Here is a 20,729-nt window from a genome sequence, read left to right as displayed (position 1 = left end):
CGTTTTACTGTGGATATAGATACTTTTGTACCTGTTTCCTCCAGCATCTTCACAATGTCATTTGCTGTTGTTCTGGGATTGATTTGCACTTTTCACACCAAAGTACGCTCATCTCTAGGAGACAGTCTCCTTCCTGAGCATTATGATGGCTGCGTGGCCATATGTTTCGAAAGCGATTACTGACGTTTCAAACGTTAACCACAGCGTAGGGGATTCGAGTTCACATGAGGCAGTCGTGGGCGAAGCTATGGCTGTGAACTGTATGGAGAATGCAGAATGCCGCCTACAGTTTGGGAAAGCTAAAGCACCGCTAGCTAGTTTGTTGTGTTTAACGTTAGTTGCGATCTACTGTTAGCAGACGACGCTTGCCAGTTGACGTTAACTAGCCCTTCAACCGGTCTTCCTGGCTTTATAGACCCTCAGTGTAGACATCGAAATTATACCATGTATTGTAGCTAATGTCGGTTATCCTAACACAAATGGCGTTGCTTTTCCTAGCAGGTTCGAGTATTTTAGCTAACCCTTTTCCTAACCTGCTGCCTAAATTCACCCTTAAAGGCGCTCCAAGGGCAATCAGATGTCTGCATTGGCCGTGCAGCATTTACGGCCATACAGCCTCAGCAGGAGTCAGGGCATTCATACTTCTCGCGCAGAGTTGTCAAGGAAGTACGTTTGTTTATACAGGACCTCCCGCCTTCACCTACCGTCATCAATCATGTCAATGCGTAGCTATATGGAGCCGTCCACATTGTTACAACATTTGAGAGGCTCATGGCGATGCGGTACTGAGCTCATTTTCGCCTCTACTGTACATGCCTCTGGAGGAACCGCTACTGAGTCACAACATCCATATGGCACCGCCGACCACATTTCGGATCAAGCATAAATTGTCTCTTAAATGCACTGCATGTTCAATCTGAGGTCTGCATTGGCCTTGCACCATTTACATGATATTGCCTTTGCAGAAGTCAGGGAGTGTTCATACTTCGGCTTCACAGAGCTATATGGGAGGTCCTGTAAAAACAAACTCACTTCCTTGACAATTTATTTTACAACAACTCTGCTCGGCGAAGCGGAAGAAGTATGAATGCCCTGACTTCTGCAGAGGCCGAATCAGCTGCACGGCAATGCTGATGGCAGATTTACCATGGAGCGCCTTTAACCCGCTACGAAAAAGTTACGTTTGGTCTTAGCTGTACTCACTCTCGTCTGAACCGTCGTTTTCTCCAGAATTTGAGCATCAACAAGCGAAGCGACGCAATGAAAGCGCTTCGAGTGGCAGAAGGCAGGTGCGAGGCCTTTTGCGGAATTTATTTATAAGCTATATATATTTCCCAAAGGTATAAGCCACTCCAGTTTTCTATTCTAAGAAATGCCATGTTATTTTCTGCGAAAGTTATGTATAGGCTTTTTCTATCTGCAATTAATTAGTGCAACTAACAAAAGTCATTTTGAAAAGTTACCATTGTAATCTATGCTATTTTAAGGCGTTTGAATGGGGAATTTAAAAACATGGGGGTTGGATTGATTATTACAGTGAGTTAACCGTTATTCCAGCCATGCAATGATTCTGCTCAACCACGGGCCCTTTAAAAAGGATGGAGGATGAGGGAAATAGGCGGAGCATACATGCTCAACATGTTGCTGTTGGCGCTGCAGTACTGAGCTATATTCTGCAGTGCTATCACAGTCTACAGTAACACCGCAATATGAAGTCTGTCGAAATCACCCGCTCTCCATCAACATTCCGGGCAGTCTTTGTGACAGGTCAGTCCCCAAATGCTTGTAATATGTTGCTGAATTCTGGGTACCCCACTACTACGTTTTATTGCCGCATCCCCCGGATTTTCGATATGGAAGTGGGATCATTCATGTGTAGGAAGACTACAGTAATTGCAATCTTCTCCATGGCATAATGATTTGTCGGCATGCTTCATACAGTATTGCACGTAGAACCCCTATTCATTATGAACTTGAGCTAAGTGGAGAAACCGATCTCTTCTGACTGAATGTGCTAGAAATAAAAACGAAAATAGATGACATAAATCACAGGAGTTAAATTCATTGCATCAGAAGTCGATCAGGCCCTAAGGAATTTGTATTTGCAAAGTCAATTTAATGTAAGAATGAATGCACCAAAATGCCATTCAATATACACTACATGACCAAAAGTATGTGGACACCTGCTCATCGAACATCTCATTACACAATCACGGGCATTAATATCGAGTTGGTCCCCCCCCTTTCTGCTATAACAGCCTCCATACTTCTGGGAAGGCTTTCCACTAGATTTTGGAACATTGCTACTTCCATTCAGCCACAAGAGCATTAGTGAGGTTGGGCACTGATGTTGGACGATTAGGCCTGGCTCGCAGTCAGCGTTACAATTCATCCCAAAGCTGTTCGATGGGGTTGAGGTTAGGGCTCTGTGCAGGCCAGTCAAGTTCTTCCACACCGATCTCGACAAACCATGGACCTCGCTTTGTGGACGGGCGCATTGTCATGCTGAAACAGGAAAGGGTCTTCCCCAAACTGTTACAACAAAGTTGGAAGCACAGAATCGTCTAGAATGTCATTGTATGCTCTAGCAAAAATATTTCCCTTCACTGGAACTAAGGAACTTTTTGTGCTGACATTGCTTCCAGAGGCAGTTTGGAACTCTGTAGCCATGTTGAAAGTCACCGAGCTCTTCAGTAAGGCCATTCTACTGCCAATGTTTGTCTCTGGAGATTGCATGGCTGTGTGCTTGATTTTTATACACCTGTCAGCAATGGGTGTGGCTGAAATAGCCGAATCCACTCTTTTGAAGGGGTGTCCATACTTTTGTAGATATGGTGTACATGCATTTACTTCCTGGCTTCTCTCCCCTGGCATTTGTCTTGTCTAGATAGTCTTTGAGAGCATTTTCTCAATACAAAATGTTTTATTTTTTATTGCTAATTCGACCTTTTGTGACAGTTTTTCCAGCGCAAGGTTATATGCATGCTAAAATGCTCAGATTGCATCATTGATTCTCCTGAAAGACCTGACTCCATTACTTGGGGTATATGCACTGTCTCACTCTCTCATTCTTCTATGTGTGCACTAATTTACACTCTCCTGTAGGTATGATTACGGGGGCCTAATAAGCATGGGGACCCAACATAGGAGGACGGATGCCAGCTGAGCCCCTCAACTCACCAGACCATCGCTGTTGTCAATATCCCAGAATTCTCAGCTAAGCCCCTGAGAAGGCCTTCTTGCAAACCCTTGGAGCCATGGAACACAAAATACAACAGAGGGACAAAAACAGGCCCAGCTACTTTGGCAACGTCAAGACCAGGTCAGGCCTGCGATTAACTGATTATTGGCAAAAAAACGAGGAAAAGCACTGCTTAGAATTGTGACGCGTTTAGTTAATCCCAGAATGCGTCCTATCCTTTTTTGGCTTGCTCTCCCTACATGTTGTGTTGCTCTCCCTACATGCTGCGATGAATGGAGCACAGTAGCTCAAAGTAGAACTTCAACACCTTCTTTGATATAGTCACTCTTTTGAATGTACTTCTCGTTTGCATAAAGGAACACAAACAGTCATGGGCATTACGTGGGCAAGAGGAGTGCAGGTGCTTGCCAGAAACAGTAACAGCCCATATCCCTAACTCCCACTATCCTATGAATCACAAATGTGATTGCAAAAATAGAGCACTCTTTTTTTATGTCAAGACAATTATAAAGCATCATAGCTGATTGCCTTGGATGGGTTATCAACAATTTTAGCCTTACATGCTCATATACTGTAGATGGGGTCAGAAGGCTTTAATGACCATAATAAATGGTGAACTATAAACATCCAAGTAGTTTTCCCTACCACCAGTATCCCTCTGTTCTTTCTCCCCTCCAGACTGGGGTCCAAGCTCCCTGCTGGGGACACCCAGTCACCCAGGTTCATTTCCGGACCCTTGGAGACAGGGCCTCAGATCGGCCCAACCAAGGAGACCAGGGCCAGCGGTAAGGGCCACTGTGCCGTGGGGCGTCCCCTTGACCACGTCCCCCACATCCGGAACCCCCGACTGCGACAGTATTACCTCCAAGGTGAGGTATCTCTCAACAAGGTTATAGCGATATCTCTGGTTTGTTTGCTTTAGTAGGGGCTTGGTAGCTGCAGTAGATCCATAGCCAATTATTCGTATGGTATTTATAAATGTGTTGTGTATTTTCGTAGCAAACCATTCTAGAGCCTGACAGAACACACACAAACGAAGGTTGTTAAGGAGAACTCCTCTCTAGATGTAGCGTTATTTAACTTTTGAGGAATTGCAACACTGCAGCAAGGAAGGCTTGAACTACCTGCCAGATAAATTACCTGTTGACTCTAACACAACAAAATGTGGAGTAAGTCAAGGGGTATGAATACTTTCTGAAAGCACTGTACCCAGAACCACAGATCTGCCCCTGTTAATGTTGACTTTTTTTTATAGAAGGACTTATTGGATCAACATGATCACTCCTCCCGCAGGCTTTCAATTTGATCTAGTTTGCTGACACATGACATTGAGCCAGAGAGCTGACATTTCTATGTCGGTGTGTCAAGGCCAACAGTGCTGTCTTGTTGCACACCTGAGGCACTCAAAGAGAAACCTCAGTACTTTAATAAACCTCTGAAATGTATATAATTTCTTGCATGTACCTCAGAAGAGATACACAAAGGAGCCCACACACAGGGCCAGAGAGAGTGGGGGATTGTTTTGCATGAATTTAACTATATACAGTACCACAAACAAGTTGTAAGTCAGCAGCAGAAAGAGTACTGGTGGAAAGAGCTATCGCTTCTCAACATTATGTTTTTACATCTTGCCTTCATAGAGCCTAGATGGGGAACGGAGGGAACCATGGCCAAGTCCATGGGCAGAGATCACCTGTCAGATGACAAGGTAGACACTACGGTCAGTCACAGATCTTCCTTATTTCATTGGGTATCCACGGGTATATTCTGAGGCTCTACAACAGTTATAATGGAAGGACAGTGTATTGCAAGGTATGTGTTGGAAATAAATGTTCGTAAATATATCACGTGCAGATGAATAAGCTTCTATTACTACAGCTTTCAAACGTTATCAAATTTCGTAAAGGGGAAATTGATACAGTTGAAGTAGGAAGTTTACATACACTTAGGTTGGAGTCATTCAAATGTGTTTTTCAACCACTCCACAAATTTCTTGTTAACAAACTATAGTTTTGGCAAGTCGGTTAGGACATCTACTTTGTGCATGACAAAAGTAATTTTTCCAACAATTGTTTACAGACGGATTATTTCACTTATAATTCACTGTATCACAATTCCAGTGGGTCAGAAGTTTACATAGACTAAGTTGACTGTGCCTATAAACAGCTTGGAAAATTCCAGAAAATGAAATCATGTCATGGCTTTAGAAGCTTCTGATAGGCTAATTGATATAATTTGAGTCAATTGTGTACCTGTGGATGTATTTCAAGGCCTACCTTCAAACTCAGTGCCTCTTTGCTTGACATGGGAAAATCAAAAGAAATCAGCCAAGCCCTCAGAAAAATAATTGCAGACCTCCACAAGTCTGGTTCATCCTTGGGAGCAATTTCCAAACGCCTGAAGGTACCATGTTCATCTATACAAACAATAGTACGCAAGTATAAACACCATGGGACCACGCAGCCGTCATACCGCTCAGGAAGGAGACGCGTTCTGTCTCCTAGAGATGAACGTACTTTGGTGCGAAACGTGCAAATCAATCCCAGAACAACAGCAAAGGACCTTGTGAAGATGCTGGAGGAAACGGGTACAAAAGTATCTATATCCACAGTAAAACGAGTCCTATATCGACAAAACCTGAAAGGCCGCTCAGCAAGGATAAAGCCACTGCTCCAAAACTGCCATAAAAAAGCCAGACTACGGTTTGCAACTGCACATGGAGAAATGTCCTCTGGTCTGATGAAACAAAAATAGAACGGTTTGTCCATCGTTATGTTTGGAGGAAAAGGGGGGAGGCTTGCAAGCCGAAGAACACCATCCTAACTGTAAAGCACGAGGGTGGCAGCATCATGTTGTGGGGGTGCTTTGCTGCATGAGGGACTGGTGCACTTCACAAAATAGGTGGCATCATGAGGCAGGAAAATTATGTGGATATATTGAAGCAACATCTCAAGACATCAGTCAGGAAGTTAAAGCTTGGTCGCAAATGGGTCTTCCAACTGGACAATGACCCCAAGCATACTTCCAAAGTTGTGGCAAAATGGCTTAAGGACAACAAAGTCAAGGTATTGGAGTGGCCATCACAAAGCCCTGACCTCAATCCTATAGAAAATGTGTGGGCAGAACTGAAAAAGCGTGTACAAACAAGGAGGCCTACAAACCTGACTCAGTTACACCAGCTCTGTCAGGAGGAATGGGCCAAAATTCACCCAACTTATTGTGGGAAGCTTGTGGAAGACTACCCGAAATGTTTGACCTAAGTTAAACAATTTTAAAGACAATACTACCAAATACTAATTGAGTGTATGTAAACTTCTGACCCACTGGGAATGTGATGAAAGAAATTAAAGCTGAAATAAATAATTGTTTCCTATTATTCTGACATTTCACATTCTTAAAATAAAGTGGTGATCCTAACTGACCTAAAACAGGGAATTTTTACTAGGATTAAATGTCAGGAATTGTGAACTGAGTTCAAATGTGTTTGGCTAAGGTGTACAGTATGTCAACTTCCGACTTCAACTGTATGTGGAACTACTGTAAATCCTACTGTAGCCTAAATATAACTTAATCAAGGCAAAAACATGTATTCAATAACTTTGTTTTTTTTCGGTCTAGAAAATCCCTTTGCAATGCGTTTCTGTCTAGAAAATATACATTGAGAAGATCTACAGCATATCAAGAAGCTTTCAAGGACCAATATTGCTTTGAGTCTGGTATAGGGGGATAGGGGTGACGTGTTTGTATATTGATTTATGCAACATATGGAGTAGTCAGAATGTATGTCTATTCTATACTCTTTGTATTCTTTGCAGTTTAGTACTTGGTCTATAAACCTCTGTGTTATGAAAATAACAATAAGTTCAATGTCTGTCATGTATGAAGTTGATTCACTAAACCAGTATTCAAATAATGTCGAACTGGTACATTTACATGTACATTTACGTCATTTAGCAGACGCTCTTATCCAGAGCGACTTACAAATTGGTGCATTCACCTTATGATATCCAGTGGAACAACCACTTTACAATAGTACATCTATATATTTTTTTTGGGGGGGGTTAGAAGGATTACTTTATCCTATCCCAGGTATTCCTTAAAGAGGTGGGGTTTCAGGTGTCTCCGGAAGGTGGTGATTGACTCCGCTGTCCTGGCGTCGTGAGGGAGCTTGTTCCACCATTGGGGTGCCAGAGCAGCGAACAGTTTTGACTGGGCTGAGCGGGAACTGTGCTTCCGCAGCGGTAGGGAGGCGAGCAGGCCAGAGGTGGATGAACGCAGTGCCCTTCTTTGGGTGTAGGGACTGATCAGAGCCTGAAGGTACGGAGGTGCTGTTCGTAGGCAAGCACCATGGTCTTGTAGCAGATGCGAGCTTCAACTGGAAGCCAGTGGAGTATGCGGAGGAGCGGGGTGACGTGAGAGAACTTGGGAAGGTTGAACACCAGACGGGCTGCGGCGTTCTGGATGAGTTTTAAGGGTTTAATGGCACAGGCAGTGAGCCCCGCCAGCAGCGAGTTGCAGTAATCCAGACGGGAGATGACAAGTGCCTGGATTAGGACCTGCGCCGCTTCCTGTGTAAGGCAGGGTCGTACTTTGCGAATGTTGTAGAGCATGAACCTTCAGGATCGGGTCACCGCCTTGATGTTAGCGGAGAACGACAGGGTGTTGTCCAGGGTCACGCCAAGGCTCTTAGTACTCTGGGAGGAGGGCACAATGGAGTTGTCAACCATGATGGCAAGATCATGGAACGGGCAGTCCTTCCCTGGGAGGAAGAGCAGCTCCGTCTTGCCGAGGTTCAGCTTGAGGTGGTGCTCCGTCATCGACACTGATATGTCTGCCAGACATGCAGAGATGCGATTCGCCACCTGGTTATCAGAAGGGGGAAAGGAGAAGATTAATTGTGTGTCGTCTGCGTAGGAGAGACCATGATAGGAGAGACCATGTGAGGATATGACAGAGCCAAGTGACTTGGTGTATAGTGAGAATAGGAGAGGGCCTAGAAATGAGCCCTGGGGGACACCAGTGGTGAGAGCACGTGGTGCGGAGACAGATTCTCGCCACGCCACCTGGTAGGAGCGACCTGTCAGGTAGGAGATGGAGATGCCCAACTCGGAGAGGGTGGAGAGGATGATCTGATGGTAGCCTGTATCACTGTCTTGTTTAAAAATGTTTTACACACACAAAAGCATACAAGCAATTAGGCATGTTCCAACACACTCTCTCAACCCACACACATACAGTAGCGGAGTGTAAATAATGCCCGCAGACATGGAGTCTCAAACGTCGGGAACGTAATTTAGGTCAATGGACCCATCTATCAATAGCTAAATCCTGTGTTGTGTGGGTGCGGATGGAGGGTTCACATGATGTTGGGCTTGTCAGAGGACTGTGGAGCCTCAAATGAAGGGAACGGCTTGGCATTCTTTGGTCTGATTTCTGAAAATATTGGAGTACTACCTAAAATGGATTTCTGCACTGCGTACACACAGGCTCACCATGAAGACACGGTGTTCAGTGTCACCTCCAAGTGCAGTAGCCTGGCAGATCAGACTAAGCTGAACAGGCAGCTCTCCACCTCCATCTCTTCCTCCCTCATCTCCCGACAGGTAAGAGTCACCATGGTTCCCACCCTTATCAGATGCTGCATCCTGTACACATACATGCAGTATCTTCCAGAGCCAACATTTACACTTTTATATATATATATATATATATGTGTATATATATATGTGTGTGACATCTTCTGTAACTTCTCCTCACTCAACATGTGACACCTTGAAATGTCACAGCGGGGAAAAAAACATTAATTACAGGCCTATGGGCACGATCAACCTCATATCATTTGAGCAGACACTGACAAGATGTACATCATTATCTTTTATATCTGCATATGTTTTTCCCAGTATGAAGTTTCAGGGTAGTGACATAATACACTACATGACCAAAAGTATGTGAACACTTGCTCGTCGACCATCTCATTCCAAAATCATGGGCATTAATATGGAGTTGGTCCCCCCTTTGCTGCTATAACAGTCTCCACTCTCCTGGGAAGGCTTTCCACTAGATGTTGGAACATTGCTGCTGGGACTTGCTTCCATTCAACCACGAGCATTAGTGAGGTTGGGCACTGATGGGCGATTTAGGCCTGGCTCGCAGTCAGCATTCCAATTTATCACTAAGGTGTTCGTTGGGATTGAGGTTAGGGCTCTGTGTCATGGACCTTGCTTTGTGCATGGGGGCATTGTCATGCTGAAATAGGAAAGGGCCTTCCCAAAACTGTTGCCACAAAGTTAGAAACACAGAATATTCTAGAATGTCATTGTATGCTCTAGCATTAAGATTTCCCTTCACTGGAACTAAGGGGCCTAGGCCGAACCATGAAAAACAGCCCCAGACCATTATTCCTTCTCCACCAAACTTTAGAGTTGTCACTATGTATTTGGGTAGGTAGCATTCTCCTGTGATCCGGCAAACCCAGATTTGTCTGTCGGACTGCCAGATGGCGAAGCATGATTCATCACTCCAGAGAATGCGTTTCCACTGCTCCAGGGTCCAATGGCGGCGAGCTTTACACCACTCCAGCTGACGCTTGGCATTGCGCATATTGATCTTAGGCTTGTGTGCAGCTCCGCCATTTCAGGAAACTCTGGACGAACAGTTCTTGTGCTGACGTTGCTTCCAGAGACAGTTTGGAACATAGTGCAGGTTGCAACTGATTTTACGCGCTTCAGCGGTCCCGTTCTATGATTTTTGTATGGCCTACCACTTCGCGGCTGAGCCTTTGTTGCTCCTAGACATTGCCACTTCACAATAACAGCACTTACAGTTGACTTGTGGGAAAGGTGGCATCCTATGACGGTGCCACGTTGAGTCACTGAGCTCTTCAGTAAGGCCATTCTACTGTCAAGGTTTGTCTATGGCGATTTCATGACTGTGCTCAATTTTCTACACCTGTCAGCAAATGCTGGCTGAAATAGCCGAATCCACTAATTTGAAGGGGTGTCCACATACTTTTGTGTGTGTGTGTATATATAGTATGTTTTACTTGTACCTTCCACTATGATTTGACATGCAAAGTGAGGGAAAGACTACGTAGCCTTCACCACATAGTCTTCAGAGAACCTACAGGTAACTGGCAAAATAAAATAAACACCAACATAAAATGTCTTAATAGGGCGTTGGGCAACCATGAACTGCGAGAACAGCTTCAATGCACCTTGGAATAGATTCTACAATTGTCTGTAACTATTGGAGGGATATAACACAATTTTTCCACAAGAAATTCCATAATTTGGTGTTTAGTTAATGGTGGTGGAAAATGCTGTCTCAGGCGCCGCTCAAATCTTCCATAAGTGTTCAATTGAGTTGTCTGGTGACTGACACTCTCCCCCTATGCTCCTTTGAGACCACTCTTTCAAAGTCACAGATCTCCTCTAGCCATGTTAGCCAAAATAATGGGCAACTCTGCATTTTTATACATGACCCTAAGCATGGTGATGTTAATTACTTAACTCTGGGACCGCACCTGCTTTCTATATACTTTGTATCCCTCATTTACTTGTTTCCTTAATTTTAGCAGTTACCTGTATTTGCATGGTTACCAAATCAAGCATCCACCCCTCCACTCCAGTAGGCTACAGATAAGACCACAGTAAAGCAGATTTAAAGTTCACAGTACAATGGAAAGAGGAAGTGGGAGGTCTTAGGCTGGGCAGAGTTGTATTTACAGCAGTGCACGAATGTGTGTTGTGATGTTACTCTGTGCTTTCATTTTCAAGAACCTCCGCGTTCCCAAGAGTAAAGGCTCTGGCCAAGGCTCATCTCCCACAGTGATGCACCTTGACCCCAACCTCAGGCTGGAGCCAGAGTTGGACACTAACCCAGGGCTTGGGCTTTTTCCGGCCCCATCTGCCAGCTCTCACTCCCCGTCACCAGATGCAGAGTATGACAAACTACTGGTAAGGATAATGTGAATGAATTCCCCAAATCATACAGAAGAGGAAGTACATTTGACAATGTTTTTAAATGATTTAACCATGATTATCTGGCTCCTATCAGGCCTTTTAATGGAGTGTGTTCTTGCTTTTCCGATGGTAGAATTGAATGTTCTTGTCACATGGTTTTTAAATTAAGCTGAAATTGTTCAATAGAATAAGAGCCAATGCAGGACTGGAAAAACTTGGCTAATGGCAATGATTGATTTCTGTGAGAACTGTTCTTTTAAAACCAGCTTAGTCATCTCTGTGTATATAAAGCACTGTCTAACGAGTGGCAAATGCTTGCTTTAGACATTAAGTCAAGTGGAGAAGTGCATATTACTGAGCTACGGTTGTGTTTTTGCTCCGTGCTTGTTTTGATTCTCCCAGGATGTGGAGGCGGTGCCAATGCCTGACGGACGGCTCTGCCTACTGGCCCTCCCTCCCGAGTGCTCCCAAAGGGAAGGGCAAGCCGCCATGCCATATCTCAAATTGTTTTGCCGCTACATCACTGACCGCAAGGTGAGTGGAGACTAGCACCATTCTCACTCAACTTTCACGCACCTCGCTCTCACAATTCTTGCTCACCCCTCGCTTACCTTTCTCACCTCTCTCTCTCACCAGGGTGTGGTTTCTGGTATCTTGCTAGTGACGTCCAATAAGATCTTCTTTGACCCATGTAAGACCCACCCGTTGGTGGTGGAGCACGGCTGTGAGGAGTACCTGCTGTCCTGCTCAGTGGACAGCCTGGACTCTGTCTCGTTCTACTCGGACATTTCCCACGTGCACTTCAACACCTCCACACACAGGTCAGCATTAAATGACTATGTGCACGATTGAGACACACATATTTGGTGCAGCTCTTCACAGATCAACATACTGTGTCTTCACATTGCCTGGAAAGGCGTTTTAACCTAGGAGGTCACTAAAATAATCCTATATTCTGGGCAGACCTGTCAAATCGGTAGATCGCAAATACGCACTATGACTGGATCAGTGTGGGTGAGTCTCTGACAAATCCACAGGTAGCAACAGTGACCTTAAACTCTATGTTCTCTGTGATATCTAGCAGTGCAAATGGAGTATAGCCAATGAAATTGGTCCATGGATTTCTATGGTATCAAGGAGTGCTTGCTGGGTCACATTGTAGAACATGCAACATACATAGGTGGTTGTTTTTCTGTTACTAGGTGGAAAGGAACTAAAAAGACCCAGAAAACTGGCTCCAAAACTGGCAAGACGCCCCAGCAGGGTGGGAGGCGAAGCAGCAGTAGCCCACAGCACAAGGGGGAGACTGTCCCAGTGCTGGTCTCTTCTGCTACGTCGGAGCTGAGGTCTGCCCTGGCTCTCAGCCTGGTCCAAGGGTTTGCTGAGGAGGAGAGTAGCAGTGACATGACTCATGCAGAGAAGCAGCTGGAGGGGAAGGGTAGCCCACTGGAAGAGCTGGTTGTGCAGTCATCCGGGGCTGTGCTGAGCAGTGCTGCCACCTTCTGTTGTGGAGGACAAGAGGCTGCAGGGACGGGAAATCTAGTGAGAATGGAGCAGGTGGACAGAGAGGGGATGGAGAAGGAGCAGTCTGTGAGGAATCGGACGTTAGGTAAGGAAAGGAATCAAGTCAATAGTTTTATGTCATTGTTTTATCCCAAGCAGCACTGTGTGGTTGAAGTCTGCTTGAGAAGTTTGTAGGAAGATGGTATAACAAATGGTTCCCACTCAGTCTGTTTTGCTACCCCCTCACTTTCTCCATCCTCCCCCCTTTTCTCTTTCTCGCACTCTTTCCCCCCTCCCTCTTTCTTCCTCCCCCCTACTTCTCTCCTACTCCAGGCCTCTCTAGACCTTCAGGGACTTTTGGATGTCTCATGTTTGTCAGGCTGCGGCTCCAGGGGTCCGCTGGGAAGAAGGGTGTGGCTGCAGGCTTGCAGCTGGGGACAACCAAAACCTTACCCTGGAGGGATGCCTGGTTCGCCTTTTCCCAGGAGAGGTAACAGTCTGGAGCCACAGAAAGACTGTTTTAGTTTAGCATTAACACTCCACTTACATTCTGTGAACATTAGCACCTCACACTGACAATGTCTGACATTAACATAATGTTTACATGTCTTTTTTTCCCTTTTTTAAAAATCCTTTTTTCTCCCCAATTTCGTGGTATCCAATTGGTAGTTACAGTCTTGTCTCATCGCTGCAACTCCCGTACGGACTCGGGAGAGGCGAAGGTCGAGAGCCATGCGTCCTCCAAAACACAACCCAACCAAGCCGCACTGCTTCTTGACACAATGCCCATCCAACCCGGAAGCCAGCCGCACCAATGTGTCGGAGGAAACACCGTACACCTGGCGACCTGGTCAGCGTGCATTGCGCCCGGCCCACCACAGGAGTCACTAGTGAGCGATGAGACAAGGATATCCCTGCCGGCCAAACCCTCCCTAACCTGGACGATGCTGGGCCAATTGTGCGCTGCCCTATGGGCCTCCCGGCCTTGTTCAGCAATTTCAATGCCCTCCCTTGCTGAGGAATATAGAGACTTTTACAATTCTCACTAGAAGTAAGTCAAAGGTCTTTAACACTAAATCTTTCTGCTCTCATATCTTGTTGTCTGTAGCTCAGATGAGCTCTATGCCTATCTGAGCCACTGGAGGCCTGACCTATGCATACTGGAGGGAGGGTCGGAGGAGGGGGAGGGCGACAAAGACGAGTTTGTACTGGTCGACAACGGAGAGGAGGAAGAAGTGTCCAAGAACCACGGACGGACAGGGGAGGACTGGGAGGTAAGTCTGTATATTAAAGTCATTGAGGAAAGTCCTAAAGTCTGTAGTGGCTGACAACAAAAATGGCTATTTCCATTAACTTTGACTAGAGCGTCAGTGGTGACGATGCATCTTTTGCACGTCTTGCCCTGGGGAAGTTTTGAGCAGTGTTTTAGGTGGGGTGGGGTCCGGAGTTGTTGTTTGAGTGCGAGGTTAATGGGTTTATAACTAGGTTGCGTGTCTTGTCTTGCAGATGGTGTCAGTGGAGGATGGTGGCGGGAGACTACCTCTGGTCATGGACAAAGATCCAGAGGGACTGTGTGAGATCGTAGAGCAGAGTCGCATCTTGGACGCAACGCTTGTCAGAGAGGTAAGCAGACAACTGTTGACATGCATGTCGGATCTTCACAAAACACTGTCTGATCTAATCACACCTGCACAAATTCACAATGGAAGATTATTCTCATCCATTATTGGATAAGAAGGAGATTATGACTTCATTAATCCCCAAGGGGAAATTAAATGAAAGCTTCTCATGACATGTCACTGGTCAGCACCACACATATAGAAGAAATTGCACACATTCCTCTTCTTGCCTCTAGTTCCACAAATGCATTACAAGTTCATCATTCCCTGTCTGGTCTGGGGTTAAAGATAAATCCAGAGTCTGAGACAAAACCTGACTTTTCTGATTCTGCCTCAGTCTCCCTCAAGCAGCGTTGGCCTTCAGTCATACACACAGAGCCATTCATGACTGAACCTTCGTGCTGAGTAGAGTACTGAAAATACTCAACCCCTACTGTGGCCATGTCTCAAAAAGGGGGTTATGTATAAGGTAGAATGCTGGTAGTGAACTCCTGTGGAGAGATTGAAGCAGAGCAGTGCTGTGCTGTGAGCACTTTGAACCAATACATTAGCTATGGCGCCTGCAGGTCAGCTCTTCAAATGTCTCATGTCCAGGCTCATTCACTTGTTGGATAGATGAAGATTAGCTCAACAGAGGAAAAGCTTAGCTAAAGAAAAGGGTAATATAATTGGATATCAATTATTTCCGTTTTCTCCCTTTTTCCTTAGCTCAACAGAGGAAAAGCTTAGTTAATCTTGTAATAAGTGTCTATTCTTCCATTTTAATTTTTATTTAACTAGGCAAGTCAGTCAAGAACAAATTCTTATTGACAATGACAGCCTACACCGGCCAAACCCGGACGACGCTGGGCCAATTGTGCGCCGCCCTATGGGACTCCCAATCACGGCCGGTTGTGATACAGCCTGGATTCAAACCAGGGTGTCTGTAGTGACGCCTCAAGCACTGAGATGCAGTGCCTTAGACCGCTGCGCCACTCGGGAGCCCACCTGTGCCCCCGCTCTCCAACAACTCTTTCTCCTTCTCAATCCTTCCCTCTCTCCAGCTCTCAGCCGAGTTGCCTCCCAGGACAGTGGGCCACATGTGGCATCTGGCCTATAGCACATCTCTTCACGGCTCCAGCCTCAAGTCCCTCTACCGGAAGCTGAACGGCAGCGACTCACCTGTACTCATGGTCATCAAGGACTCGCTCAATCAGGTGACCTTTTTTATGTACTCAGATTTTAAATTTAAGTCACAAACTCCCCAATGTTCCACCCACCACCCTCAACATTTTTAATATCTATCCGCTTTAGAGATTCAACACAAACGCGTACCATAGAGCACTTGCTTTTCATGGCATTTGCACTATTGACTTCAGACACTCACAACTGCTCCAGAAACTATGGTGGGTTTGGTTTGAATAACATATGATTTGCCAGGAGTCACAAGAGTTCATTGTGGACTTGTGGTCACCTATGAAGACCGCCATTGTATGAGCTCGGTCTTGTTTGGTTACCAGAGGGTTGTGTTTTTGTTAATGGTAGGTATGTTTCTGTGCCCCAGGTGTTTGGGAGCTTTCTCTCACACCCACTGAGGCCGAGCGAGACCTTCTATGGCACAGGAGAGACATTCCTCTTCATGCTGCATCCTCGATTCAAGGTCAGACAAGACACACACACACACACACACACACACACACACACACACTATGATGCATACACTACACTTACACAACCATTGCCAAACAATTCTCTCCCACATTTTCTAATCTGAAATGTGTCTTAAGGTATTGCTGCAGGATTGTTTTGTCAACCTAAGTGAAGACAATACTGTTTGTTGCAAATCTTGCTGATGTAATATTGCAGGAGTTTCCATGGCAGCCAAATTACTATTCACATCAAGGTCTTTACCAACGTCACATGATCAATTTAATGCAAGACTGGATTATGAAAGGTCACGTTTTGGCTTTTTAAGCACAAACAACATTTAAGAAGTTAGGAACTCATTGCTATCAATCACATGAGGTTGGTGGCACCTTAATTGGGGAGGACGTGCTCGTGATAATGGCTGGAGAGGAATAGGGGGAATGGTACCAAACACACGGTTTCCATGTTGATACCATTCCATTCGCTCCGTTCCAGCCATTATTATGAGCCGTCCTCCCCTCAGCAGCCTCCTGTGCTATAAATAGTGTACTGTATATGCAGAGCATTACAAAGGCCAAGTTCATTGATTTGCAATTCACCTGGTCTGCAATGCGGAAAGGGCTGTCAGAGAAGTAAAGCATTAATCAGATAGGACCCTAAGGTACTCCTGTGTTGGTGTCCCTGACTGACTCTGTCCTTGTCACCTCCCATAGTGTTTCAGATGGACCAGAGAGAACTCCTTCTTCATAAAGGGAGACCTGGACTCTTTTGCTATCGGAGGAGGAAGGTAGAGCCACTCCCAGTTATAGAAATGTGTTACATTATGGTTTTCTTGAACATAAACATATGTGCCAATATGTTTAAGAGAACACATTACTTTACTCTAAAACAATGAAATGCGTTTCTTTCTCTCTTCCGCAGTGGTCACTTTGGCCTGTGGCTGGATGAGACGCTGTACCTGGGCAGGAGTAGCCCATGTTACACCTTCAACAACTGCTGCCTCTCAGAAAGAGACGACTTCCACGTCATAGAGCTGGAGGTGTGGACGTTCTGGTGAAGCCCTGCCCTCTTCAACTTTCCTAGCAACACCCACTCACGATGTCTGGCTGTCCAATGACTGCTTTAAACAAGACTCTAGAACCCATCTCTTCTAGAACAATGAGTTGGATGTACCTCACTATTTTGACTTAATTCTGTGGTTTTAGGCTGCGAACTTAACTGTGATTATTCTGAACCCCATCTCTGAATGTGGACCAAACCATTAGGTGGAGGAGGGGTGTTGGTGGTTGTAGCCTCACTGCATTGGAAGACTTGCCCTGTTGCAGCCCCCCACTCCTTTCGCAGGTTGGTATGGTCCTCACTTCAACTGACTCTGCATTGTGGATACTGTAGTTCAGTGGTGGAATCACATCTTCTAGCAATGGATCTCCATCTGAAGGCCTACCTGCATGTGTAAGCCTGCATTTCCACCCCAGCACAATTGGCACTGTTATTCTGGCACCATCTTTTTTTTTTTTTACACATCTTTTTGCTGCCTGTGAATCGCTAACCTGAAGGTGGCTGTCTCTTTTGTAAAACGGAGGAACTGAAATTCGAAGAACTAGGGGCTCACTATGCCCCTTTTTGCATATAGACCAAATTATATCACCTGATGTACAAATTTAGTCAACGTGAACAAAAAAAGGACTTGGGGGACATGGTCTAACCTAAATATCTTTAGAAATGTTTAATGTTAACCACTCAATCAAACAATACCTGAAAGTTGCTGTCACTGATCAGAAGTTAGATCTATGTTCCTACAATATAACAAGTAGACAAAATCAACAAAATGTGAAAAATAGGGCTAATGTTATTATAACATGTCTTTATCTGATACTTTTTGAGAAACATTGATTTCATCCAGTGGTCATTGCAAGCTTACGGACCGAAAATAACAATCAAGACTCCTTTTAGCTAAGACCCAATCTATTTCAAAGGTTATTTCAAGGGGATGACTACCTCTGCAATGCTAACATGTGCCTATATTGCAGTGCTTAAAAGGAAAGATTCAACCATTTTGAATGTTGTATCGTATTTGTGCATCTCTGAGCGATGTTCTATCAATTCCTAGGGTACTTTCATGTTTATCTGAGCTATTCGCTGTTCAAGCAGGCAAAAATACAGCCTGCTTGAACAGCGAACACTCTGGAATTGATAGAACAGAGATGCACATACGATATAACATTCAAAATGGGTGAATCTTTCCTTTTTAGAGGATGGAGAAATAACATTTCGTTAAGATATTACCTGTTTCAAGTGTCAATGTACACGTGGTAGAATCCGCAAAGAATATCACTAAGTCCATTTCATCTTGCTCTGAAACTGTTGATTTTGTTAGATAATCTTTGGTGTAGTCACACTTTCAATTCTGATCTCATGGGCAAGGTGTTAATTAACCTGTAGTTCCATAACATGAGATCTACATCAACAATGTTTGGCTTCATATGTGCCAGCCTCCAACTTTTTGTGTTTCCATGACAGCTGTTGGCGACCTCGGGAACAGAGCAGGGGTGTTGCCTGCAGAAGTTTTAGCAATGACATCAGGCCTTGGCCAGCCAACTTTGGACTTTCAGGCAAGGCTGTCACAAACTGCTAAAACTCCACAGGGAACGACTTGACCTGCTCTGCCACTCCAACAATGACAAAGTATTACAGAAATCTATGGCTCTTTACATATTGCAAAACAGTGCTTATGAAGAAAAACAATAATTAGTACAATGCATTATGGTGCAGTCTGCTTGTTTTGGTGTGAAAACGTTTTAAGTGAGTAAAACAAATTTGAACTCACTATTACAACAATGAAATATGAATTAGTCAATAGTAGCAGAGACCAAAGCGATGTTTAAAAGCTGGCTACTTTTCTGACTGATGAGAAGTATGTCTACTTGAACGTCTAGCTATTGAGTTTAGTTATAAAAAAAAACATGTCTAAAGCGTATGTCTTCAGAAGGGCTCAACTGGTATAGCTGCCACTGTCATTTGAAGAGGTTCTTGTAATACTGATCATGTTGGATGCTAATGAAACCACCTGAAAAGTTGACATCGCCGAAGGAATCGGATCCCTACACAGAAGTTGGACGTTTAGCGTTTCATTTGATCATTATCCTTCAGAGGAATTACCCTAATTTACAGACACAAACACAAAATTGACTGCTGCCGCTGCCAGTCTTTACTGTGCTAGGTATTCCTTGGCTTTCTCCAGCCTCTCTTTGAGAAAATTGATGTACCTTGCAGTGGAGGGGTCCTCGAACCACCCCGCCAGAAAATCTAAATGTGGCGTCTTCCTCAGGCTTCATGGACGTCTCGTCCAGAAAGTAATTAGCATTGATGTGGTGGACGTAGAGTCATTAGGAATAAAATGTGGTAATTTTCACACAACCTTATTGCCGTTTTTAATTTTATTTTACTTGGGTCTGGCACAGGCACCAATTACATTCCCTTAAAGTTTTAGCTTATTTTCAACTTCCCTAGGCTATTGTCGTTTCCTCCAAACCAGTTAAATTTGTTAAGTATCCAAATCAAAGTTTATTGGTCACACATACAGATTTGCAGGAAGGGCTGGGTAGGTTACTTTCTAATTGTAAACCGTTAGTCAAATTTAATCTGATTACTTTGTTACTTTTAGTTTAATTTCCCCTTGAGGCATTAGACACACTATTTACAAATTGAATGACATCTACTGCAGGATAAATCCATGTTAGTTTACATAGCTGGTCATAAATGGATGTTGCATGGCATTTTGGGTTGGTTTTGTAGGCTTCTTCTATCCCATTGCTTTCTACTACAGATAATAATACAATTTAGATGATCTTTACATTGAAAACCAAAGTCTGTCAGGTTTCCAGTCATTCCAATTAATTTAATACCCCTTGATCTTCAAGAATATGACTTGGAAATATGGAAGTATAGATCAGCCAAATTGTTACACCTGAGCATAACCCAAAAATGATGGACTAATTAGCCTGCCCTACTCTGTTGTTCATGATTTTGTTGTCATGGAGGACTGATTGGGCTCATTGCTTCAAGACTAACTACCAATTGGATATCACGAAAATGTTAAGTACAAAAAAATCTAAAATATGGATCTACCAACTACAAATTTCCCCTTTGTGTCCATCAAAACTGCTCGAGTTTGAACATGTGTCCGTTAGGCCTATGGATAATTTTGTCAGCACAAATTAGATTTAATATTAAAAGCCCCTCGTGTTCTTAAATTAAACTCGTTTTTGACAGTATGGAGCACATTACCACAGAGGAGTTTAGAAGGTAGGAACTCAAACTTTAATTCCATAGGCTGGGATCTGCAGCTGTTACAGGGGTAATAACATGGTAACAAAGTGGAAACGAGTTGTAAACTTACTGGACTAGGCTTGATGAGGAATCCCAGAGTTCCCTCACCTGAAGACTATGTCCAGATAGAAGTCTCTGGCGGCTCGAATGCAGGCCACGGAGGGGCGAAGCGGGACTTGATGAAGGGCCGTGGGTGGGACATATTCGGCAGTGAGTGAATGAGAACCTGTGGGGAAACAAACACAGCCACTGCTATGATCATGTATTTCATTCAAACAAGTTATAGGACATTTGATACAATTTGCTGCTGATAACACTAGACAGACTATGCTGAGGTAATAATAATGTAGACATATCGTAGTCAAAGTAACACTTAGTCTTTGCCAAGGGTATAAGTGAGGATTATTTCTTTTTTAAAATCAAACTGAATATGAAAGATCAGATACAGTCACTTCCAGAGACTGTACCTCTTTTCCTCGTGGTGCAGGA

The 20,729-nt window shown here is 44.4% G+C and overlaps 1 protein-coding gene across 5 annotated transcripts; it reads left to right on the top strand.

Annotated features, from left to right (window-relative positions):
- The first annotated feature begins 740 nt into the window (after window positions 1-740).
- On the top strand, window positions 741-19,328 carry LOC106610679 (nuclear receptor coactivator 7). Of its 5 annotated transcripts, none has more exons than XM_014210145.2 (17): window positions 741-1,340; window positions 1,558-1,767; window positions 3,106-3,322; window positions 3,881-4,071; window positions 4,843-4,910; window positions 8,689-8,805; window positions 10,978-11,157; window positions 11,566-11,697; window positions 11,800-11,984; window positions 12,366-12,772; window positions 13,000-13,156; window positions 13,775-13,940; window positions 14,173-14,289; window positions 15,329-15,481; window positions 15,829-15,924; window positions 16,625-16,698; window positions 16,833-19,328. In XM_014210145.2, exons 3-17 carry the CDS (start codon window positions 3,258-3,260, stop codon window positions 16,966-16,968), a joined length of 2,244 nt encoding a protein of 747 aa, XP_014065620.1. In that variant the 5' UTR covers window positions 741-1,340; window positions 1,558-1,767; window positions 3,106-3,257; the 3' UTR covers window positions 16,969-19,328. The 5 variants fall into 5 exon arrangements, with proteins under 5 accessions (XP_014065620.1, XP_014065616.1, XP_014065618.1 ...); XM_014210141.2 differs by having other exon boundaries at window positions 742-1,340; window positions 4,843-4,922; XM_014210143.2 differs by lacking the exon at window positions 1,558-1,767 and having other exon boundaries at window positions 742-1,289; window positions 4,843-4,922.
- Window positions 19,329-20,729: the final 1,401 nt, after the last annotated feature.

This window comes from Salmo salar, chromosome ssa09 (assembly GCF_905237065.1).
Source record: "Salmo salar chromosome ssa09, Ssal_v3.1, whole genome shotgun sequence".
Taxonomy (NCBI): domain Eukaryota; kingdom Metazoa; phylum Chordata; class Actinopteri; order Salmoniformes; family Salmonidae; genus Salmo; species Salmo salar.
This window is presented reverse-complemented; position numbering and strand designations above follow the sequence as displayed.